Below are 26583 nucleotides of genomic sequence, written 5' to 3' on the forward strand. Positions count from 1 at the left end.
TTTTGAATCCAAAATAAGTTTTAAATAGAGAAACTTCGGGATTACTTTTTGTTGATATTGTAGACTGCAAAAATAGCAAAGCCTTGGTGCTACATTCCGAATCGGAACTTGACCTTCTGTTTATTATACACAGACTTCGCAGCCAACTGTTGGATGTACAGGACAATTGCGGGGCTAGCGCTACGATAATATTGACACCAACAGTCTCTCCCGAGCCGAGACTCGAGCCTACGACGACTGGCTTGTTAGGCCAGCATCGTACCTCGAGACCAACTGGAAGGTTTTAAATTGTAGACTGAAAAACTTCATTTACAGCATCAAAATTACAAATTGCGCAACCAGTTCATCGCAAAATCAAGAAAATGATGCTTTATTCATTTATTTTAACTTTGAACAAAAGAACGGGTGCAACGTTTTCTTACGTTACATCTGTGAAGTTTAAATTTCAATTATCTCTGAGATCGCTATCCCTAGGTATCTAATTATTCGAACAATTTTTAACTGCTACGCCACCGAAATAAATTTGGAGAATGTCGCCTTTATATAATATCTATGAGACGGATTGTTTTTATTTTTATATAACATTAACCCATCATTGCACTTAATTTTTTTTTCTTCAAGATCTGATAAAACCAATTTGTTAGGTTTAGAAAAAAGCTAAGATTACTTGCCTTTTTCATCTCAACCATGCAATACGATTTTTGTTTTGGCCGTGTTTCGTGCGAGAAGATACAATACTGAAAATACTGTTGAGAATTGCTACAATGGCTCATCAATCCACAAAATTTACGTTCTAAAAATATTTCCAAACCAGTCGGAGCTTGAGTGTCCAGAATATCTGGATAAAACTGGCAGATAAACAAAAAAACTGGAAGATTTTGGGAATAAACTGTTTGACTGGATCACTTGAAAAAAACTGGAAGAATCCAGTTTAAACTGGAACATTGGCAACTCTGGTCCGGACATACTTTCCTGGCAAAATCAAATATCCACCGACTTGAAGACTCCTCGCTTTCGTTGACCGTTATACGATTTCGCATTCTTCGGGCTGTGTTCCAAAGAGTGCTCATCGATGTCTCCCTCGACGTTTCGTTTACGAACCGGCGCCAATATCCACGTTTCTTTGCTCGGACCAAGCTTTTGAACTTGGTCTCAAGCTCCAAATACCGCTTAAAGTCGTCGGGTTGACCTTTCACTCAAAAGAAGAAGGCCTTGAACGCGTCGGATATTTCCGTGTAGACATCGGAGCACTTTTTGTCCCACCACGGAGTGGGAGGCCGTTCTTTGATCGTCACGCCGGGATATTTCTTCGTTTGGGCTTGCAACGCGGCGTCGAGAATCAAGCCCGCGAGGAGGTTGTATTCTTCAAGTGGTGGGTGATGTTGAATCGACTCGACAGCTTCTAAAATCATTTCCTCGTATAACTTCCAATCGATATTCCGTGTGAGGTCATACGGAATATCAACTGATCGCGTGCGAGTTGAACCATTATCAATTGAAATTTGAATAGGCAAATGATCGCTACCGTGGGGATCAAGGACTACCTTCCATATGCAATCCAACCGTAGCAATGTTGAACATAAAGATAAATCCAAAGCACTGGGGTGCGCTGGAGGTTTCGGAACGTGGTCATATCCCCGTTGTTTAATATTGTCATGTCGGAGTCGTCGCAGAGGTTATAGATCAAAGAGGAACGGTTATCATTAGAAGGGGAACCCCAAGCCACGCCGTGAGAGTTAAAATCTCCCAAAATCAAACGTGGCGAGGGAAGAAGTTCTATTAAATCAAAGAGCAGCCGTTGCCCAACCTGTGCTTTGGGAGGAATATATATTGAGGCAATACAAAGCTCTTTACCTTGTATTGTCATTTGACATGCGACAGCTTCGACGCCTGGGACCGTGGGGAGGTTAATACGATAAAAGGAATAAGACTTCTTAATCCCTAGAAGTACTCCTCCGTAAGGGGTGTCTCGGTCGAGGCGAATTATATTAAAATCATGGAAGCTAAGATCTACATTTGAAGTGAGCCAAGTTTCACAGAGGGAAAATGCATCGCATTTATGCTTATTAATCAAAACTTTAAATGAATCAATTTTGGGGATGATACTTCTACAATTCCACTGTAAAATAGAGATAGAATCCTTCATCTCAGCCGATGAATTAGCCGTCGAAGGATACGATCGCTGCAAGGAGGGGCCATTTAGCAGTCAACTGCTTCAAAAACGTTTTAACTGTTGGTAGAAATGCCAGCAGAAGACTTTTGAGAGGGTCAGTTATGTTGAAATTTTCAAAAATCCAGTCCACAATATCTGAAAACTTCAGCAGTCCAGATTCTGGCTGAATCTTGGACGAAAAAGAAGGAACAGTTGGGTTTTTTGATGTTCCTGGAAGTGCCGGAAACTCCTTACTTTAATTCAGTTTTGCCAATCCCGGAGGAGTTTGCTTCGGATTTTCTACAGGACTTTTTTGTTTCTTAGTATCAGTCACTTCAGATGGAGACCTTCTCTGTCCTTTTCTAGGAAGCCTAGGAGAAGAAAGGTTTTTCCTCTTCCTAGATTTCCCGGGTTCAACAAAAGAAGATTCCCCAACTGAATCGTCAGAATCAGACTCATCGGATGGCAAGACTAGAAGAGATTCGGGGAAACCAGTTTGGTGGCAGCGGCCTCTTTTAGCATTTCTGCGAAAGTGCGCTTGGAGCGCTCATTCAGAGACCGCTTGATCTTGTCTTGGCGCTGTTTGTACGCGGGACATGCAGACAGCTCATGCGGAGTCTGCCCACAATAAAGGCACTTTTCAGCACCCTTATTACAGGCGTCATCCGCATGTTGCTCTCCGCACTTGCCACAACGTGCTTTATTGCCACAGTGGGAGGCCGTATGGCCCAACTGTTTGCACTTGAGGCAATTCATTACCCGTGGTACAAACAAGCGCACGGGCAGACGCACCTTGTCCACGAGCACATAGCTCGGCAGAGCAGACCCGGCGAAAGTCACGCGAAAAGAGTCTGAAGGGGTGTAAGTTTTTACACCCTTGTCGAGCGATACTGAATGTAATTGCTTACATTCAAGTATCTTGGCAGGTTCAAGGCTAGAATCCTTGAAAAGGCCTTTTCCAGCCTTCAACAGGTCCTCGACAGTCAGACTCGATTCGCTGACCACACCGTCAATCTCAACTACGCGAGCTGGAATGTACACGTGGTACTCCCGCGTGAAGAGCTCACAAGCAGCAATCTCGTTTGTTTGCTTGAGGTCGGACACCAAAACACGCAGCTTATTCGGGCGCACTTTGGTAATTTCAGTCACGGCTGTAAACCGTGCCAGATCTTTACATATTTGCATTGTGTTCAATGCTTTCACTTTCGGCCGGAAAAATACAGCCCCAATACCAGCTTTGCCCTCCGGATACTGCTTAAGCCGATGGGTAGCTTCCTGCGGGGCTCCATTTTTAACCCTTGGAACTTTGTATCCAGGAGGTCTAGTCGGTGGAATGAGCGGGCTTTCATCCCCGCTCTAGGCCATGCCACCATCGTCGTCCATGTTGGACGCGTAAGCCACACACGCAAAATGCCAATCAACAAATAATACTGTAGAAAAAAACCAAGAAAGAAAAACTACTTATCTTCTGCAGCCGCTCTCCACCGCAATCAGCGCACGGGCGATGCCAATCTCCAGTCCTTCACACAAGAGTCCGGTAGCAAAAGCTGCAGGCGCTCCAGCCACACAGCAGCACCAGTACAGCCAAACAGCAGTACGCCGGGTACTGGATCTCTCGCAGTAGCGACACAACGTACAGTCTGTGGCGTACGGTACCAATAGGCGATGATGCGTTCCTTTGTCTTCAATAGACGACGGCAACGAGCAGCAGTGCACACGCAATACAATGCACGGTGACCTTGAAAGCGATTAACTGGTCGGCACTATCGAGATCGAAATGAAATTGCGACCGAACACGACGAGAGCACAACTCGGAATGATGTGTGCCACTTATTTTGTCCGCAATTTGTTCTCGACAAACTGGCAACTACCATTCCCAGACTCCGGACCGGTTTTCGACCCCGGTTTCAATTCGCTTTACCATCTTGAGAAGTCCCACAGAGTCCATTCAATTTTCATTAGATAACACCAGATTTCGACGTTTTATGCTATTCTAAGACATTTGATGTCAATATTTATTTCATTTGAAAAGCAGGACTGATAAAGGTAGTCAGCTGGTCAGCGGGTCGAAAAAAGTAAATTTAGTAACTTTTTGGGCAAAACATTGACTGATGAAGAAAAATGTGACTTTTGAGGGACCAACTTGCAGTCCTGTACTTCCAACTTCTCCAATATTTGTAATTCCATACACAATACTTTGAAAAAATCTTGGTAACGAAATCCCGATAAAATATAAAAAAAATCCCGACTTTTTCCCGCATTTCCCGTTTCCCCGATTGAGTGGCCACCCTGTAATCCATATTGTTTCACGATACCCCATACAGTCGGGACTATATCCCGAACTAGTTGTTAGGCACGTTTTATGGTTACTGATAAAGCGGGCTGGAAGTGAAAAACGAGGTATTGCAGTTTTATGACAGTGACCAGGTCAGTAGAGCCATGCCAGGGCAAAGGGACTACGTTTCAGTGAGAAAAGATGGTAAGCGACAGCATGTACAAAAGCGACTCTTAATGTATTCAATTCGTGGGGCTTACGCTTATTTTAAAGATATCAGCAAAACAGATATTGGGTTGACTTCTTTTAGAGCTTTGAAACCTAAGCATTGCAAATTACTTGGAAGCTCAGGATCTCATAATATTTGTGTTTGTACTATTCACGAGAATACTAAATTACACAGTCTAAAGAAATATTCATTCCAAAATGATTCTAAATTTTACTTTGAACAACTATTATGTAGCTCAACTACACGATCCAAATATTGTTATCTCCGCAAATGTGAACATTGCCCAAGCCGTTTAGATTTGGAAAACAGTTTTTTCAAATAACTTGAGGACGTTGTGTGAGTGAAATACCTTTCGAACAGTGGATTGCAACAGATCGATTTAATATAGAGACACTTATGAAACCAATTGATGAATTTGTATCTTATTTTTGTGAAAAGTTGGAAAAGTTGAAAACCCACGATTACATAAAAACTGAACAGTCGACTTACATGAGAAAAGCAAAAAATAATTTGAAAGATGGTGAAGTTGTTATAGTGTGTGATTTCTTAGAAAACTATTCATTTGTTCTTCAAGATGCCGCTGAAAGTAGTTATTGGGATAATAGTTAAGCCACCATTCATCCTTTCGTTGTTTACTATTCAGAATCCGGAACACTTAAGAATATCAGCTTCATTATAACATCGGAAGTACTCCATCATGATACTGTTGCGGTTCAGGTGTTCATTGCCAAATTAATGAGTTTTTTGAAAACAAAAATACAGTTGAAAAAAGCGATATTTATGTCGGATGGAGCTGCCTCACAATACAAAAATAGAAAATAGAAGTTCAAAACAAAATATAACGTCGATGCAGAGTGGCATTTTTTTGCGACTTCTCATGGTAAAGGCCCATGCGATGCAATTGGTGGCACATTAAACGAATGGCAAGAATGGGCTAATCAGAAAAGTAACAGAATGGAGTAATATTTTCAAAAAATCTAAATTAAAGCTGGCACACAAAAGTATCACTTTTTTGTTCCGATTACAGAAAATAAGATACAAACGAAGCTGTTTTCAAAAGATGACAAATTATTTACTTATGATGTATATAAAATATAAGGTGAAACTAGTTCTGTAAAGTATCTGTCATAATTATAAAAAAATGTTCCTAAGATAATAAAACTCTTAAATAAATATTATATATATATATATATATATATATATATATATATATATATATATATATATATATATATATATATATATATATATATATATATATATATATATATATATATATATATATATATACATATATATATATATATATATATATATGCTTTCTTATCTTTAACAGATTCTTGAAGAAGTCATATGTAGTTTGAAACCAAGTAGCAAATTTGAATTGAATATTGAGCATTTGTTATTGTATATACTAAAAGATTCATATATGAACATCATACAAGCACAATAAGTACATATGTTGTTTTTTAATCATCTTCAAAGCAGCAATATTTTTACCTTTATCACAACAATCACTTATATGGGAAAAAAGTAACCAGAAAATTTAAAAAAAAACCTACACAAAATGTTCCCCTGGGGCCTAGGAAACAACAACCTCAATGAATAGCCAAAATACCCGAACACTTCACTATACTCAAAATATCCCAAAAAAACACAACAGTTTATTATTTTTCGGCCTTTTAGAATAGGGTCCCCCTTTAATAAAATATGTTGCACGCTTTTACGAGGTAGAGAAAAGTAGTCATGGAGTGACTTTTAGAGAATTGCTTGAGTTTTCATTCAAAAATATTGAAAAACTGTATTTGAGATCCTACACCGAAAAAATAGATTTTCAAAACAAAAGAGTGATTTTAAAAACCGTCATCTCAGAGATCTTTTTTAAATTCAAATATGAGCAATCCTCGCTGAAACCAGGCCACTAGGTGCACAAGGTCTTTCGAATTTGATATAAATGCACATATTAGTTAGGAATAGAGAAAAAAAGATTATACCATTTTTGTTTGATTGAATTTGTTGACACCTCGGTCACCAAGGGGTGAAATAGTTTCTAGAAAAGTGGAAAATTTAACAATTCTTGATGTTTTATTTGAGCTATATCTCTGAAATTCGTTATGGAACCTACTACAAGTAGCACTTTTCTGTAAAGAGGAATGATAGGGCTTTCATTTGGAGTAATCAGAATTTTGGCCGCCATCTTGAATTATATAAGAAAAATGCAATTTTGGTCGTGTTCGCAATTACCGATTTTCGATCTGAGACCAGCATTGGAAAGCTGAGAAAAAATGCTATAAGATGCAAGAAAAAACTTAGGTGAACATCAGTGTTAACCTACCAATTGAACGAATTTCCTGAACGAAGTTTCAAAATATCCAATGCATTCCGTGCAGTCAACGTAGTAGCCATATGCTGAGACCAAGTGGATGCGCATGTTATAGCCCTACTATAACAATATATATCGTAATCAGTTAATTATGCAACTAGTACGCCCATACTATTTGCATTGAGATTAGAGAAAATAATATATGCAACACGAGCATGTTAGATATTATTTTTTTTATTAAAATTTATTTCTGTTCTTTTTCGTGAGTTATTTTGATTTTCGGAATACTGTTTAATATTGATTACGACATGAGTATTTTACTCTACGTACATGTGAAAGCCGCTCTTCATAAACGGTTTGTGAGTAAAGTTATATTTATTTTTGGACTTACTTCCTTTTCCGTCAATGTGAATGTACTTTTTTGATATGTGGAAAAAGATTTATTTTAGTAAATAAAATAAAACAAATATGGTGAAGCAACAAAAGACAAGTACAGAGTTATGGTCCAAAAAGGAGGATCAATGTTTTGTGATAGCGAACTCGTTCGGCATAGTTGTAGATCGGATGAATAATGACAATTTGCTATGTATAATAGAGAGATTAAATCTCATTTTGAATCGTCACACTATAATTTTCAGCAAGATCTGCATACACAATGGCTTCATTCGGTTTAAGATTAAAATTTTGTGGATTTGAAAGTGAAATACGATATAGTCTAAATAAGTTTCATTTTACTTATGCTAATTTACCTTAGGGACAGAAAATGAGCTAGGCATTGTTTCAATGAACTACTAAAAGTGTCTACAAACTCTTCAAATGAACAGTTCTTTCGAACTAATTGATACTAATTCTTCAACTCGACTAGTTTTGTTCAGCAATTTATTACTGAACTCATAGATATCCGGAAATTTACCGCATTTCAAAAAATAACACTCGAGGGAAGAGTTTCTACATATGGCTACTACGTTGATTGCGCGAAATGCTTCGATTATTACAAAACTTCATTCGGAAAACTGGTTCAATTGGTAGGTTAAAACTGATGCTCAATTAATTTTTTTCTTGCATCTTATAGCATTTTTTCTAAGCTTGGCCACTTTCTAATGGTCTCTTGGGAACCACGTCTAAGGCCCCAACGTCTGGTCTGCACGTTCCGGGGTGGGCTCCAAAGGCCTCATTTGTTCCCAGATTGTCAACCGGCGGAACATCCACGGACTTGCAGACGTCAACAATACATTTTTTTTATTTTTTTCGCAAATTATCGACGCCTAATTAACGGGTAATTTTATTTTAAGTTTAGTAAAGCGGGCAATGTATGTAGTTTCGCGGGAATGCGAAGATGAACGGGAATAGAAGGTGTGACTAGAATTAGAAAAAAATTTCCCTCGTCCAGACGGGACTCGAACCCGCAATCTCCGTTGTCTCCGGCAAGGTGTTTTGGCCAATTAAACTACTGGGTAAGGGTAACTCTTCCTAAGACCAATGTCGAATCACCCTCTACTATTGTGTTCCCGCATCTCAGCACGCCGCGATGAAACTGCACACACTGCCCTGTGGAAGTTTATTTCTGTCAACTGAGAGAGTGGTCTCTTTACGCACACTATGTATAATGAATTATTATATCTACAGCGGCGCAAGCGATGAGACAAGTCAGTTGGTGGCCAACTCCCATGGAACGCGTATCACGGAAGAGCTCCGTTGTGCTAATTTTACTTTACGAACTAATTTCATTTTTTGTCATATTGACTTACATTTTAAGTTTAGTAAAGCGGGCAATGTATGTAGTTTCGCGGGAATGCGAAGATGAACGGGAATAGAAGGTGTGACTAGAATTAGAAAAAATGAGAGAAAATGAGAGACCACTCTCTCAGTTGACAGAAATAAACTTCCACAGGGCAGTGTGTGCAGTTTCATCGCGGCGTGCTGAGATGCGGGAACACAATAGTAGAAGGTGATTCGACATTGGTCTTAGGAAGAGTTACTCTTACCCAGTAGTTTAATTGGCCAAAACACCTTGCCGGAGACAACGGAGATTGCGGGTTCGAGTCCCGTCTGGACGAGGGAAAAAAATTTTTTATTTGTTTAGGTTAGTAAGTTTTAGTAAGGCTTAAATCTATGTTAAACAAAAATTACAATATTTGGAAAACAAAATAAATTAACAGCTAAAATATTGTGATATTTATCTCACTTCGATAGTACTGTGCATAAACCTTCGAGGCACTGGTGTTAAAAATCTGTTCAGATAAGGGACCACACTTAAATGACGTAGCATTTATGGGGGGAGGGGGGATATCATCGTTTTGTGACGAGCTGTGACAAGGGGGGGGGGAGGTTTGATTAAAATCGACGTAGCATTTATTTTAAAAGATCGACTTTTTACAGGGAAAATGTATATTAAAAATGCACTATAACATAGTACAAAATATTGCAGCGAGAGCTGTCGATATCTTTTTATCTGTGGCATTCTGAAAGCTTCTGAAAGCTCTACTGCATAAACAATCGTTTGGATTTCCACACACAATCTGTTTTGAAAACAAAAATCGTTGTTTCTTTGTGAATTTTAATACAGTCAAACGTCAAATGAGTTCTAGGAGTCGATATTTCCCTATACTCGATGATATTTTTAGTCACTTCGATTTCCCATACAAACTCACTCCCAGTAGTCGATATTTCTATTACTCGATGCCTCCTTCGCTCGATGATCCTATGGTAATGGTAACTATGCTAGTTGTTTGGGTTCTATGAGCCAATGTTGTTTTCAAATTCTAAGTTCTTCTGACGTGAAAGAGTGAATGGAATCTCAATTCCCGCAGAAGATGAAGAAAACTGAGAAATGAAGAAATAATGTGCTGACTGTTGTTAAAATGTGATAGGCTAGATCGGATTTTAATGATTTATGTTAGCGAAATTAGACGAAACAACAATCTCTAGGGCAATAATACTGGAAGCACTACAGTTAGCAAAAAATCTTGCTTCAACATTATCCAACTAAATTTATGATCCAGCAAGAAATCATTTAATAGCAGAAGCGAATCACTTAAAAGCCTCTCTAATAAAGAAATATTATCAGATGCTCACAACGCTTATATTTCTCATTTTAACATGACACTTGCTATCAAAAAATGTTAGATTTATAGTGTAAAAAATCAACGGACATATAAAAATGCCGTCACTTTTTATACCTATTTTTAACTTTTGCTTTCAAAGAAAAAGTTACTTTTACAAGGTATATTTTTTCTGCAATTTAACTATCTATAACATTGTCGATTACAGTATTTCAATAAAACGTGTCATTTTTTAGTATATTATATTTTACAATTTGACATTTTTGAAGATTTTTTTTTCAGAATTGTGATTTTACATGATCAATCAATATCATAGAATCAAATCTCTATCAATATCAAACAAATTTGCAGCTATATCGGAAACAATCGGCCCGGATCGATTCCCGAAGCAACATGTATTGACTCTAGACACCTGTTCCTACTAAAATTGAATTAAAGTTTAAAATGATAAAAAATAGTTTACACAGTTCTATGCAATCTATTGCATGAATAATTTACGTCTTCAAAAATTTATTCTATGAGTCGATATTTCCTTGTGTCGATGGTCCCTTCGATATCGACTCCTGGAGGTTTCACTGTAGTGAAAGTTACAAGATACTCGTTTCTTTTCATAGCTGATAAGTGCAGGGATTAGTTTTTGTTGTGTTTTCTACAGATATATACTGCCGGTACCAGCATAACTGTCTCATACTGATTTTTGTTACTTTTGAGTTATCATCAGGAATCGACTTAGTTGTTATCATATTTCCCGAAAAAAATCTAAAATTGATACTTTTGTATGAAAAAACATGGAAAAAATACCAAGTGTTTATCCCACATTGAAAGTACCCGCATTACAGTCCCACTGCATAGTGATACAAACTTCGAACATATAATTTTGCTCCAGATTAGTGTATATCGGATAATTTTAGGCATATAGAAGTATATCATTTAATCAACTAGACGTATGTAATTTTTCAGTAGTACAATCTACGTTGCCAGTGATACTGACGGTTGCTGGTTGAATTTATATGTCATGGGACAAAATATGCGTGTACTTTTGAAATGTACCCGCATATTTTGTCCCATATTGTTTTTTTTTTCAAGTTATGTAACGTAAAACCAATTCCACCCATGGTTTTTTGTTCTCAACGTTAAACTTGTGATGCCATGAAACTGTTCTGGTCATTGGTAATTGCATAAAATAGCTGGAAATCAGAAAATTCACGGATAATGTTAAATCGCTGTTTTCTCAACATGATGTTTTTCATTATGGGACATTTATCCGGGTATCGGCAGTATAGATCAAGTGAAGTTGTATAAACATGTTTCCTTCTCGTGACAAAACACAAACCCTTCGAAGCAGAAAACATTAATCCAGAGCGAAGTTAACATCATATTAAATGCTGTCACAAGTGTATGAGTGATAAATAAATTGAATTAGACATGATTTATTTTCAAGTAATTTGTTTTGTATTTAGTTACCACTTGTATTTTTGTACGTTTTTCTCAAAAACTGAAGAGGGGGGGGGGAGTTAATCAAATGCTACGTTTTTTTCAGAGGGGGGTTAAAGTTTTGTGACCAAATGCTACGAGGGGGGAGAGGTGGGGTTGAAAATCGTGGAAAAAATGCTACGTCATTTAAGTATGTTCCCTAATGAAATTTGGAAACAATATAACATCTGGTACTGCTACAGTATGCGATGCAGTCTCACCAACCAGATCTACACATCACAGCCAATTGTTATTTAGAGTGAAAAATAAATCCAGCAAATATTATCAAGATAATTTTTTTTAAAATTGAAGTGTTCTTGTTAATCTATTTTAGCAAATTATAAGTTCGAACGAGAAAGGCTGGGTTTCAGCGCTAGGAGGATTAATTTGGGTTTTGAGCATAATAAGTGATGATTTGTTTAAGGTGACCGTCTTGCCTATGATTCTCTACAAGTTTGAAAAAATATTTATGGAAAGTCTGTTTACAGTTAACGATGAGCGAATATTCTAAGTAAGTAGTAGTAATCCAAATTTCATCATTAAGGATTATCGATTGACCCCGTTACATTTTTCGATTTTTCGGTGCCAAAATTTTGTTTAGTGGTGCCCACCACTGCGTAATGGTAATGTAGTAATATTGACATTTGATCTAAAATCACAATTTTACTTCTAACTCACCTAAAAGCAACCTCGGAGTTAAATGGTCGGAAGAAACTTTATCAGTCAGATCCTGCAAACAAGATTATTTTGTTAGTAAACAGTTGATTATTCAGATCGTTAATAGTTCTAATATAGGATATTTGCAACTATTTTGGGTAGTTTTATTACAAAGACTATAGAATAACTACAAACAACATAAGATAATTTTGATATTTTTTTCGAGCTTTGATTTTGCTGAAACTTTGCAAAGATATTCCAGAATACTAAAAACGTGCTATTAGTAGTTGTTTCTGAGTTATGACGAATTTTTAACCGTTATGTGCTCGATGAGGTACCCGGGTACCTTTCGTAAGGTTTCGTAAGACGAAATTCCATGTTTCGCTGCAATCAAAAGTGGTAAGACTCTGTGTCATCTCAAAGTTTATTGAAAGGCTACGTTTGATAATGGTAGTTTTTATATGATAACAAGGGAGGATCAATGAGGGGGAGTTGAATTTTTTAACCCCTTACATGGCCGACGGAGTACCCGGGTACCCACAAATTGAAATTCTTATAACTTTGACAATTTTCATCCGATTTCGATAATTTTAGCACTAAAAGACTCAGTAGATTGTCTACTTTGAAACCTGCGTCAGCGGTGCTCTGAAAAAATTTTCTCATTGCCGGAAATCTGTTTTTTAGATATGTTCCGAAGTTGAGGCATTTTATGAATATTTGAACAAAATCTTACAATCATTTGTTCAAAGTTTATTTTTAAATTACTTCCACAGGCCATTTTTATGGTTTTGGGTGTATGCTCTCAAAAATGGTCCTTCCGGAACAGATACCACCGGGGCTACTAGTAGCTATAGAAACAATTCAATAATACAACGTCGCATACTATCCAATATGGGTATTTTCAGAACCGTGTGATGTCTGAAGATCGGAAAACGACTCCCGATGCCATTTTGGAATATAAAATGGCGACTTCCGGTATCTGGAAAAGAATCGAAATTGACCAATTTCCGGAATCGGGATGATACCCAGAGACCGGAAATCAACTCCAAATGCTATTTTGAAATTAAGGGCGGTAACTTTCGGTTTCCGGAAAACAACTAAAATTTACCAAAAACCATATGAGTAGTTCCCAGAAACCTGAGAACGACCACAGAGGTCATTTTTAAATTTAAAATGGTGACTTCCGATTTCTGGATGAGAACCAAAATTAGCCAATACCATCGAATATGAGTATTTCCGGAATCGGGATAACACCCAGAGACCGGATATCAACTCCAGAGCAATTTTGAAATTCAAGGTGGTGACTTCTGGTTGCCGGAAATAAAAAACTTCTGGAATCGGGATGCTGTCCAGAGACCTCAAAACGACACAAGACGAACCAGAAGTCACCACCTTGAATTTTAAAATGGCGTATGAGATTGAATTCCGATTTCTGGGCATCATCCCGAATCCGAAAATACCGATATTCAATGGTATTTAGTCATTTTTGGTTCTCTTCCAGAAACCGGAAGTCGCCATTTTCAAATTAAAACTGACCTCTGTGGTTGTTTTCAAATATATATGGCCACATACATTGTATAATTCATATATTATTCTAATTGATCACAGTTACCGGCAGTTTTAACACTACCAACGGCGATTCCAAAACCCATCAACCAAGGACACCTGAGAAAATATTTTAGGAGCAATTCACGTAAACGTTCTTTCAAGAACAAGATTACAATGATTCTGATGAAAGCATCTGTGAAATAGGGGCAAGTATTCGTTTACGAAAATATCAATTGACTAAAATATATTAGTTCTTTGTTTGACTTTCTTTATAAGTTTCTTCAACAGAGAAAGAAAATTTTATATTTGGAAATGAATCAACTAACACGAAACAATAACTGGCCAAGAGATACTGGCACTTGGAGCTGATAAGTGCTTGTCTGAGCGTGAATTAGAACTCTCTGGAATCATAGCAAGCTGATATCTCTCCAAATAGAAAAAAACATTCGAAAAGGATCTGGGAAACTGAACTAGATCAATGTATCGCTATCGCATACATAAATAAATGAGTTTTATGATTAAAAGAAAGGTTACTGGCAATGATTTAAATGTATTTCTAATCCCGAGACCCGGGGAAAGGTATTTTCCGGGGAATCGTTCCCGAAATTGCAGACCCTAGGAAAAACAACGAACCTGGTCAGCAAATTACTCTGCAGACTTTTGATGTACTTTCGAGGCGCCTGGGGCATCAAAATTTACAAGAACAGTTTAAAAGCTATAGAATTTAATTTAATTTGCAGTTAAAACTCTAGGGTAAAACCTATGTTGGCCAGTATAATTTATAATGAAATAATTAAATTACAAACTAACGCCCCTATTCAAAAAAGCTTATTACAGCAGAAAACTCGCTTTATAAAGACTGCTGCCAGTATTAAATTAAATATCGGTAGTCAGCAGTAGTGGGCACCGCTAACCGAAAATTTAGCGACGCTAATCGCTAAGTCGCTAACCGGAAAATTTAGCTCGATAATCGCTAAACGCTAAACCCACATTAGCGGAACTTTCGCTAATCGCTAACTTTTTAATATGTAAATAGTCATATCGCTATATTTATTGCTCGTGTTTTGTAAGATTTGGACCACTTTGATCTCTTTTGGTTAAACAAACGAAAACAATTACTTTTTAAAGCTATTTACAGTAAGAGGTTCACGAAACGGTATTTGTATTTGATTTTGTAAAAACAAGAATAACAAAAGTTATTTAGCTTGCATTGAAAATAGATACTCTTAGGAATGTTTTCATGAAAATTCAATTATTATCTGAGCATGAGCATGAGCATGATTGACCGCCCGCGGTTGCTACTCCGTTATTGCCAGTTCAGCTGTAATTACACAGAGAACCAATGGATGATGCTTGGGATTAACATTCATCCTCAATGTGTAAAAACTGGTGACCTTAATCTTTATATTAGGCAATACCAGCGCCGGCCGCATACGAATGCAGGTCAAAGAAGGGGTGTGTATGGGAATATGTTGACGTGATACTCGCTTTATTGGAAGCCGAGAACACCTCTGCACTTCCACGAGAAATCACTGGAATGTTGGAGAAAAGGGTAAGGTTTGCAGCAGGTTTCGTTTTGGTAAACGATGCGCTGAGTTCTAATACCGGGTTCATAATAACAAATATCGCGCGTACGAGTTCATTATATCTTCTACGGAAATCATAACGCGATCCGAACTCATTCCGGTTGATGATGTAACACCGCAAAAATAAAGCGCACGCGAGGATGCCGGACCTATAACCTAATCAAGACAGACTCAAATATTCGAAAATATGCTTATGAAGTCATTATGCAACTACCGAAACGTATCTCTCATTGATTTATCTCAGCTGACTACACAATGTTACGAAGCAACCAGATATGCATTAACCAAAAACAAGAAAAAAGTAAATATATAGACCCTCAACACATACTGCAAGCGGTCAGCAAGAGAGCTTCAAAAACGGCCTATTTGCTTGGCCATCGCCGTTAGAATCGAACGAAAGAAAAAGAAAAAAAAAGATGTGTGCGTTGGCAGACGAGTCGCGTATAATCCTGATATTAATTGCAAATAATTGCGATATTTGGTGGCGATTAATTACAATGTTTTGTCGCGATTAATTATTTACGATATTTATCGAACGAACGGAACCTACTCAGAATCACTGCGTGCTGGAATAGAACCTACGGGTGGACAGTCTGCGAATAAATGGTTTGGTACACCTCGGAAGTCACAACACACCGAAAATCTATATTTGAGCAAAGCTCACCTGGGCCGAAAACACGTTTACCCCGGAAAGTTATGCGCGACCGCTCTATTCCCTCTTACCGACGCATACGCGCGGAGACACGGTATTTCGCGTTGATTACCACTTACTTCTTGAATAATAAAGCGAAGATTCCTACTGAGTATGAAAAACTGGCAAAGTTTCATGCATTCATAGCTAGAAAATTTTTAAAAATGCAAATATGCATATCTAACAAGACCGAGTACTAATAAGATTTAACAAAATGCCAAAACAATACCAATCAAAATTTATTTGCCATGCTGACCGACAAGATTTCTACTTAATTAAATTTAAAATTGTCTATGTGTTTCAGTATTTACTCAAAAGCTAGAAAAATCATAAAACAAGGGCATAAAACTGCTCAAAATGTTCGTAACAGCGTCTCCGTTCACCTGAGGAAATAATATCAACAATGAAGACTGACGCGCAACTGTTTCGACACAGTTTCGGCCCAATCGGTAGATTAAAAATATTCAAAACCGGCTTCCCTGAAGCCGCGGTCACAAGCAGGGATGCCACAAACACAGACCAATCTGTGCAAAACAAAATTCCCACACAAGTATATGTACATACAGAACTGCAAACGCGCCCTTCAAAATACAGGCCGATGTTAGGCCGACGCCACACTGCAAAGGACGCGGCGCGAAATGCGTCTTTCTCACGCAAGGAGAAAAAAAAACAACAATGAAAACTGACGCGCGTTAAAACACATCCAGAACTGTTTCGACGCAGTCATCCGAACAGCATCGGCCCCAGTACGCACCGTACCTACTGTAAACGATTGAGTAAGAAAATTCCAAAACCGGCATCTAAAAAACCGCGATAACAATCAGAGATGCCACATATGTAAATTTAAATTTATTTGTGAATTATAAATTTCTCATCCATACAGTTCACAGTTTACAGATTTGTAAAGCCATATAGATTCCTACGATTTTCTACGAAATTTACAAATTTTTATACAGACTTTTATACTGGAAATCTGTAAAACATTTTCGATGTTCAGTATACAGAAATGTAGGATCCCCACAAAAGGAATTGTGAAAAGCAGAAAAAAAACATTGGTTCCCTTTTGCATGCAAATCAAACAAAAAAAAACAGAGGCAAAACGTCACCAACACTAATACTTATCCTTTAATTCTCGCGTCCTCTCTGAACCATCATGCTGGTGCGAGAACGTGCCGCACACAAGAGCAACCTTGCACTTACTCACACACACTTATGGCAAGGCAAGGGCTAGCGGGAAACGTGCTCCGCCACCGAAAAAGAAATGCAGCTCTCACAAATTAGCCACAAAATTGCACGAATCTTTCACGGATTTCAACATTGACCGATAATACGAAACCGCCACACTTCGTATTACCTTTTACTCCACCCTTTGCACTTAAAATATAACGATTACGCGACGGGAAGGCTAAATAAAATACGTCGACATAATTGCACTATCCCCAACCGTACACGACAACCCTCGGAACACTTCATCGCGAATCAAATCAAACACTTGGAATTCACACGGAAACAACAGCGGCCTTTATTCAACAAACGTAGACACATCCCTTTTCCGGATAGAAAATATATCTTATAAAAACTTGAAAAAACGATGAAAAATTCCGACGAGAAACATTTTCACGTCCGTTCTTGATCACAGCTTGCTCCGATCATGAAAATTCAATTATTATCTGAATCGAAAAAGTAGAACCAAAGTTGTCATAATTTCAAGCGCATTGCAATTTACCAAAGTTCTTGGTGTGCCAAAAATTCAATCTAGACCTTGTGCTTGTTCTTCAAAATGCTCCTGTGGCTTGTACGATAACTGGAACTCTATTCTAGGTTAAAAAAACTGACAAAAGTAACTTTCGCAGTAAAGTGTGTTCATCTTTCGAAGCAATTTACGTACGCCATCAGCAATTCACAGTTTTTCTAAATATTTCTATTGTCGCTTCTCCACAAAATTTAGCGAATTAGCGATTAGCGTTTCGAAGGCCAGAATTTTAGCGACGCTAACAGTTTCGCTAACCAGCTCAAAAATTAGCGAAATCGCTAAATCGCTAACTAAATTTTAGCGTCGCTAATTAGCGAATTAGAGAATTAGCGGAATGGTGCCCACCACTGGTAGTCAGCAATTTATCGCAATCAGGAAAAACGCCATGACAGTTTTCTGTGCATAGTTTTAACTTGAAAAATATTTGCAAGTAATACTTGACTGGGCAAAACTATTTTGTAGTGAAGAAATAATGAAGCAGTAACACGCAAACGCTGGATGGTGCGAAACCAGTACAAAATTGTGCGTTTTAGCGCGTATGTTGATGTAGTTTGGAACCAGTATAATGCTTGCGTGTTAGGCATAACGCAAATCATGCTTTAAACTCTGCTTCAAACTACTGCACTTAAAAAGTTTTAACTGGTGTTAGTATCGCAATGTTGATTCGTAATGGTATTGATAATGTTTTTCAGAAGGTTGCTCTCGTTGAAACAGTGAAACCAGCAATCAATACTGATAATTTGAGTACTGACTAGATTAATGAAAATATTGAGCATGTCGTTCATATGAATCGGCTTGGCGCACGAAAATGAAGCACGATTTTTCGAGCGCCCCAAAATTATCGTTCGCTTGAAACTGAAGTTTACCGGAACATCACGATTCTCGTGTATATGATATATAATCGAATTTCCATCTATGCCAATGTATTCGCAGTACAACTGTTGCGTTATGCATTTCACTCATTTATTGTGCGATTTCAGTGCAAAAACTGTGCGAATCGGGAAGACACATTGATTGTACAAGACTCGAACTTTTGAGTGTAAGAACGCAACTATGTAGGAAAATTTACGAGTAAAAGTTATACTGCCGTGGTACGCACAATCGTGACTTGTTACAAAAAATATTTTCGCTTAAGATTCAAGTTAGCAAAAGCCTGGGTTTGTTTTATCGGTATGACGTTATCAGCAAAGTTTTGTGTTTTCGAAAACAAATATACACTGTGAAAGCAACTGTTGGTTGGTTTTCTAATCAATAATAGTATATTTGATACGGCACGATACATTGTTTGTTTAACTGTTGGTTTGAAAAAAATAAAATAAATATATAAATTAAATATTTCAAAAAGTTCAGTTTTTGAAAAGCTGATTTTTAAAATAAAATTTGCAAAACTTTAATTAAACATTGATTGTTATTTGATCATGAAGTAAACTAGGAAAAACAATTTTCTAGTTTTTTTCCAAAAAAAAATTTTTTGCGATGTGTATTTTTTGAAAAGAACTAACTTTCTTCCGGCGGAGAGAAATCAGTATAATTGTTAAGCTGTAATTCAAGTTTAGATGTCAGGTGATGCCATCACTCGTCGAGAAGGGATTAAATTTTTTTTAATCATCAATACTGAGTCGTGATTCAAAAACACTACTACATAGTAACACAAAATAACATCTTAAGCATTGGAAAACATGCAAAGCTTCAACCAAATCAAAAATAGCCTGTTAACTATGTTACATGGAATCGCTCTATGAACTCCAGAGGTGATAAGGCATTCACATCCCACCGTGTAAAGCTCACCATTAACGAGTGACAACTAAAAATTTCGTTTTTTTTCTACAGCTGTTAAAAAAGGTGGAGGAACTTAAAGAAAAACTGATTTATTTCTCATAAAGATACATTCATTGTGAACTAACAAAAAATATTGAACATTCGAGAAAGGGCCGTCACTGGCCTCTCGACGAACTTTTCTTTTGATGCCGAAACAAGAGCGTTGTACGGCCTTCAAGTTCGCTTTTCGAATGCATCTCGCAATTCGTTGATCTCCAGTTATTTTTACACCGAAGGAACTCAAAATCCCAAAGAAATCTTCGATTAGACGACACTGGTGTGGATTCGTTGGCGTATTTGGGGTACAAATAGAGTCGAGTGATTGTTCAGAAATGTTTTTGTTTTCTTTGACATACTGTGATGATATTTTCTCTGACCAAATCACATACTTTTGAGCAACATTTTATTACCTTTTGTGTCTTGTGACCGCGCATTAGCCACAAAAGGTAATAACCAGAAAGTAACAAAATATATGACGGCTACACGCTTGCATGTGTTTTTGCAGGAGAACATGCAACCAGTAATGCCACATTTTCATCTGTATTTAGAAGCTCAGAAAATCACCCTGTCACCTTGGTGAAATTTCAGAAAATTTGTTTAAAAAGCTGCATATGTACTGGACATATTCCTTTATAGGAAAAACACAATACAGTTTGTTTAACATATATCCGGTGACTCATTTATGCACACGCTTATATATCTGTCCCCTTTAAATTCAAATTCAAATCGTCAATCAGTTCGGACGTGTTTTCAAGTCGCTCCCGACCTCGCGCGTGCTAAGCTATATTTTGTTTATTATTGTTTGTTTATGTTTTCCTGTGTCGATTTTTGTGCCGGTTTAACGATTTTTGTGCAATTAACATCAACATGAGCAAGGTCTGCGAAATTTGTGCCAAAGATTCTTTTACCGATGTGTTGTGGTTTTGTGTCGGATGCACCCGGAAGTTTCATGCAACTTGCGTTGGAATACCGGTGACCCGTACCTCTGCCCGCATTAAAAAAGTCAACCAAATTACGGTAGATCCAACTTCGTTCTTGCTTCCGTGCTGCGAGGAATGGCAATCGTTAGTCTCTACGACATTTGAAGTGAAAACGCTAGCGGAGCAACAAAAGCTGATTTTAAAGCAGCAAAAAGAATTGGTCGATGCCAACCAACGCATTGCTGCCGATGTAAGAAAACTCAGTATACTGGGTGCGCTGTTTTCCGATATGGAACAGCAAATTAAAGAAACTGTGTCAGTGGTCAACCACAACACAACAACAAAAGTTGAAAATGCTGTGTCAACATTATCGCGAGACATCGAAGCCGCTAACAATACGAAATCAAATGATCTAGTAGATTTAAAAAACCATTTGACGATCCTCTTTAACATTTCTTCTGAGGCAACGAGGGATCGTATCGATAAGTATGTAACCGATCTTACATACGACTTAGAATGGGAGTTGAAGCGAATTGCTAAAGAAGTGCACGACTTGAGCTCTGCCGCAGTGAATATGGCAGCACACTGCACTGAACACAGCTCGGCTCTATCACACACCGCAGATGAAGCGTTTAATCTGCTAAACGAAAATGTTTTATCTGAAGTGAAATCTCTCGGTAATGCGATATCGAACCTAGAGCACGAATTAAAAAGCGCTGTCAACCAGAATATTAAAGCTCCACTTGAAACACTTCTAAGTTTGCAAGCTGAACTTCATGCAGAAAATGCTGACAAATCAGGATGGCGCCTCATAGGCAGTAAAAGAATTTGGAAACCGAATTGGAACGACTATGACGAACGAAAAAAGCGCCGGATGCAGCAGCAAAAGAACGCAGAAGCTGCCAGGAAACGAAGGAACCGACGGAAACAGGCTTACCTTAACAATACCAATAACAATACTCACAGCAATAACAACAACACCCGAAACAACAGCGGCAACAACAACCGAGCATCTAGGAGCAGCAATTTACCGAACAGAAATCACGTCTATAGCAACAATAACAACAACAACTATCATAGAGGACAGAGCAACAACTTCAACACCAATAGTAACCGTAGATATACCAACCCCAACCGTCACGTCAACAACAGTTTTTTGAATAATCACAATAGTCTTAACTATAACATGGTCAACAGACAACAGAATAACGTCACCAACTCTCACAATGATCGACAACACACCAACTCTAATCGTTTTCATGCGAATCAACTGTTACCACCTGACAGAGTGCTTCTTGCAGCAGCGAAAGACCGATTCTCCAGACCTCAAGCTAACTTCATTCCTACGATTCAATTTCAAAGAGGCGAAACTCTAAACCCATACCCGGCGAACGACGCGTTTCCACTTTTTCGACCCCAGATGATCAGCGAACATGGACACCTTTCTACTTCACAATGCATTGCGTGCTCATCTAGGCACTCGTGTCTTCAACGCAATTGACTCATTCATCAGAGGACCGTTGCTGGCGATAATTTTGTTCAACCTAGAGAGGAAGGAAATGACGCGACCTGCTCTGCTCTGGTAAACACTTCTGTTAATAATGAGTCTCATTCTTTAGCTTCTATACTCGAACACCCCTGTATATTGTCAAAATTTTAACCGCATGCGAGGCGCTCACAAAATTACGGAATTCAAAAAAATGTACTATCCTGTTCATTTTCTGTTATTTTAGCAACCGAAACCAGCTGGGATGAGGGTGTTCGCAGCGAAGAAGTCTCCAGTTGCCGATATAAAGTCTATAGAAATGACCATAACTATCAACTATCTGAAATGAAATCCGGTGGTGGTGTTTTAATTGCGGTGTCAATAGACTTTAATTCAGTGCTTATCGACACCATTCAGTTTAAAGAGTTCGAACAAAAAAAAAGCAGAACTAGCAGGAGAGACACACGTATTTGTCTCTGTCTATTTCCCTCCGAATAATGCGCGGAAAGAAATTTTTGAAAAGTTTTTTCATGTTGTTGAAAATATTGCATCTGAGCTGTTGCCTGAAGTAAAACTCCACATATACGGTGATTTCAATCAACGCAACATGGAATAAATCCCGGACATCGATAACAATAGCATTCTACTTCCAATTATTGGCGAAAATTAAACGCTGCAACTTCTTTTTGATAAAACCTCTAGTCTTGGCCTTAATCAAATAAATCACGTGAAAAATAGACGAAATTGTTATCTTGATCTGTTAATGTCCAACATTAGTGAAGAATTTTGTGTGACGAATTCATTACAACCATTATGGAAAAACGAAGTTTATCATACAGCAATAGAGTTTTCTTTATTTGTGCATGTGAATAAAAGACCTGATGAATATGAATTCGAAGATGTTTTTGACTTTCAGTCAGCAAACTATGAATTAATTAATTAATTAATTATGAATTATGAATTTAAACACAAACTAAATGGTATCAACTGGCAAGATGTACTGTGTGAAGATGGAAACGTCGATTCGGCTATAGAAAATCTTTATAAAATATTGTCTGATTTATTTATTAGCGACATACCATTGAAAAGAAGAAGACGTCAAGGCAATCCCAGATACCCAATCTGGTACAATAGACAAATTAAAAACTTAAAAATTCGCAAACAAAAAGCACACAAAAAATACAAAACTCATAAAAATCGTGATGCTTTAACAACTTATCTAAACATTTGCGGCGAATTAAACGATGCCATTAGTAACGCGTTTGAAGAGTTCACACTAAAAATTGAGCTTGAAATCAAATCTTGTCCAAAACAATTTTTTCAAAAATGTTAAATCAAAGTTAAAATCTGAAAATTTTCCTTCAACAACTGCAAGCAACTGCATGACAAAATTAAAAAGAACCCGGCAGACATCTCTGATCTATTTGCTGATTTTTTTCAACAAAATTATACAACTTTCTCAGAATCTGATCGTGACTATACATTCTTCACCAACTTTCCTGAGTTTCCCAACTACTTCAATATTGAACATGTCAGCACCCGCGAAATTGAAGTTACTTTAAAAGCTTTGGATGCGTCTAAAGGTCCGGGACCAGACGGAATTCCGCCAGCATTTATGAAACATTTAGCTAAAGAGCTAACTTCCCCATTGGTCTTGATTTTCAATATGTCGCTGGAATCCTGTTGCTTCCCGAAGTTCTGGAAAAACTCATATCTAGTGCCTGGGTTCAAATCTGGTAAAAAATCCGACATTAGCAACTATCGAGGCATAGCCATTCTTTCTTGTATACCTAAGCTTTTTGAAGCAATAATAAACAAAAAGTTATTTCACCAAATAAAAAATAGAATTACTCCAACGCAACACGGCTTTTTCAAAGGTCGCTCAACAACTTACTCGAGTTTATTAACTTCTCTTCGAACGCAATAAATAAAGGAAATTATGTTGAATGAAACCTTATATACTGATTTCAGCAAAGCTTTCGATCGCATTGATATACCCATGCTTCTCTTCAAGTTACGAAAAATTGGTATTCATCCACAATTACTCAAATGGATTGAATCGTATTTGACAAATCGTCAACAGCAGTCAAATTTAAAGGCGTACTATCGAAACCTATTCAGGTAACCTCGGGAGTTTCTCAAGGCTCTCACTTGGGCCCTCTATTATTTATATTATTTGTAAACGACATCTCCTTTATTCTAAAACATGTAAAAACTCTTATTTATGCCGACGATATAAAACTTTTCATTGAAATTAAAAACGCTGATGATGTAAACATTTTTCGTAACGAGATAAAAAAAATTTATATTTGATGTAAAAAAAGCCTTCTTCAGCTAAACGTAAAAAAATGTAGTTCGATGGCTTTTGGCAGAAAAAGAAACATACCAAGCATTATTATTTCCTTAGGAGACCAGGTAGTAGAGAAATGTGAACGAGTTAGGGACTTAGGAGTCATACTCGACTCAAAATTAACATTCACTGATCATTACAATACAATTATCAATAAGGCTAGTAACATGCTCAGTTTCATAAAACGTTTTTGCTATAATTTCCAAGATCCATACACAATAAAAACACTTTATAATTCCTATGTCAGGTCACTTTCCGAATACTGTAGCATTGTATGGTCTCCGTTTTCTGCAACACATGTAGACAGAATAGAATCAGTACAAAAACAATTCCTGTTATATGCACTTCGTAATCTGCGATGGACGTCATTTCCCCTACCATCATATGACGAACGCTGCAGACTTATTGACATCCAATCATTAAAAGCCCGTCGTGAATTCGCAATGATGACATTTGTTAACGATATCGTATCTCAGCGTGTCGATTCACCCGGAATATTATCAAAACTCAATTTTTATGTACCTTCTAGAAATTTACGAACTCGGACTTTGTTTTCTTTAAATCATCAACGAAACAATTATGCTAAATACGGGCCTATTAATCAAATGATACTAGTGTATAACCAACACTGTGAAGCAATTGACTTTTCTATGTCGAGAACTAAATTAAAACAATATTCCAATTCAACGCGTAATTTTAATCGATAGAATACATCTATTGTAATAATCCGTCAAGTAAAGAAACCATTATTCAATTATGTATAAACTCTTTTTTTTCCTCTTTCACTAGTATAAATAACATATAGCATGTAAGTTAGTTATAAACATATGTAGTCTACTTTTGTTTGACGAATTAAATAAATAAATTTTAGAATTTTTATGCACACATAATCACCCGTCAACCCCAAATGTCTTATTAAAAACACCACTGTTTCGTTCCCAGTGTTTACTTGAAATGGAAATATGTAATACCGTGTGACCAAAGTTGCCGGAGTTGCGAATGTTGTTCTACAGATCCAAATGAGTTTCCATGAAGCGATGAAGGTATGTTTTAAATAGCTTGCAAGAAAGCAAATGTTTTTGTTTATATTCTAACGCAGTTTTTAGATCGTGGTGTGATTTCAAGACGCGTTTGAAGTCTTTGAAATCATCAACGTTTGCATACTGTATGACGGGGAAACATGCTTGGCAGCTCTTGTCTTATTTTTTCTCTACTACGTATGCGTTCAACGAACAAACTAATACACGCCTAGCGTGGTTGGTAACGTCTCCGCCGCTCGACGCCTGGGTTCGAATCCCACCGCCGACATAGATGTCGATGGTTGTGAGGTGGCGTGATCCACTCACAACCAACCCAACTGGTCTAGAATCAATCCTAGCCGACACCGGGAGATTTTCTGAGGCGAAAAATCTCTGGGATCACGCCTTCCATCGCATGAGGAAGTAAAGCCGTTGGCGCCGGTCCGTTACACAACGGGTCGTGAGTTAGGGTCCTGGGTGGAGTCGCCTCCCCAGGCGTTGGTGGTTGGCACAACAACAGTGGCGGAACTAGACCGACGGAAAATAAGCGAGAATAAAAAAAAAAAAACACGCACACCGTAGGACTTTAAGATAGAAGAAACAAGTGAAATGTGCAACATATGCGACGGTTTGTGTTGTTTTTTGACTAGAGATGGAAAGGGAGCATTTTTCGACAGAGAAAATTTTGCATGTGGTTAAACGACCATTATTAGATAGTCGTACTCCCGTAACACATGCAAAATATATGACAGTATCTGTTGTTACTTGACTGGAAGAGAACTTTATTGCTTTTCAAGGAACAGATTTGTTACCTAAACGGCCATTTTGCGTTATTGCTTTTAAAGTAACAAGGAAAAATTTTTCGTGTAGAGCGAATCCGTTCTAGTTTCTTTCTTAATAAATATAAAATATTGAAAAAAGTTGAAATTCTGGTTTTTATAAATTATAAATATTAACTATTATTTTTAATTATTTAAAAAGTTCCATTTAAGTCCTGTAAGTTGGAATGAATCAAGTCTTCACGTTCATCGTGACTGCAAACCGGTCACCTATTGGTGCAAAGCGTGCGAATGGAAAAAAAAAATTAAGGGATTGTTTGTATTGCTTTGTATCAGAACTCTTCTTGTCACTTCTCATCGAAATTTGAAGAGTTCCACACACCACATTGTATTTAAATGTGTTTTTCAGATAGTTCATTGCTATCACTAAGCTGACCAAATATCATACGTTATAATGCGCAG

The 26583-nt window shown here is 37.5% G+C and overlaps 1 protein-coding gene across 2 annotated transcripts in view; it reads right to left on the minus strand.

The window, feature by feature from the left end:
• LOC129725476 (myotubularin-related protein 10-B) overlaps nucleotides 1-26583 on the minus strand; it is a 107091-nt gene that overhangs the window by 55153 nt on the left and 25355 nt on the right. For both annotated transcript variants that reach the window (XM_055681374.1, XM_055681375.1), the window contains exon 3: nucleotides 12193-12244. In XM_055681374.1, the coding sequence (XP_055537349.1) occupies nucleotides 12193-12244 (52 nt within the window). The remainder of the gene's footprint in view (nucleotides 1-12192; nucleotides 12245-26583) is intronic.

The sequence above is a fragment of the Wyeomyia smithii genome, chromosome 2 (assembly GCF_029784165.1).
Source record: "Wyeomyia smithii strain HCP4-BCI-WySm-NY-G18 chromosome 2, ASM2978416v1, whole genome shotgun sequence".
Lineage (NCBI taxonomy): Eukaryota > Metazoa > Arthropoda > Insecta > Diptera > Culicidae > Wyeomyia > Wyeomyia smithii.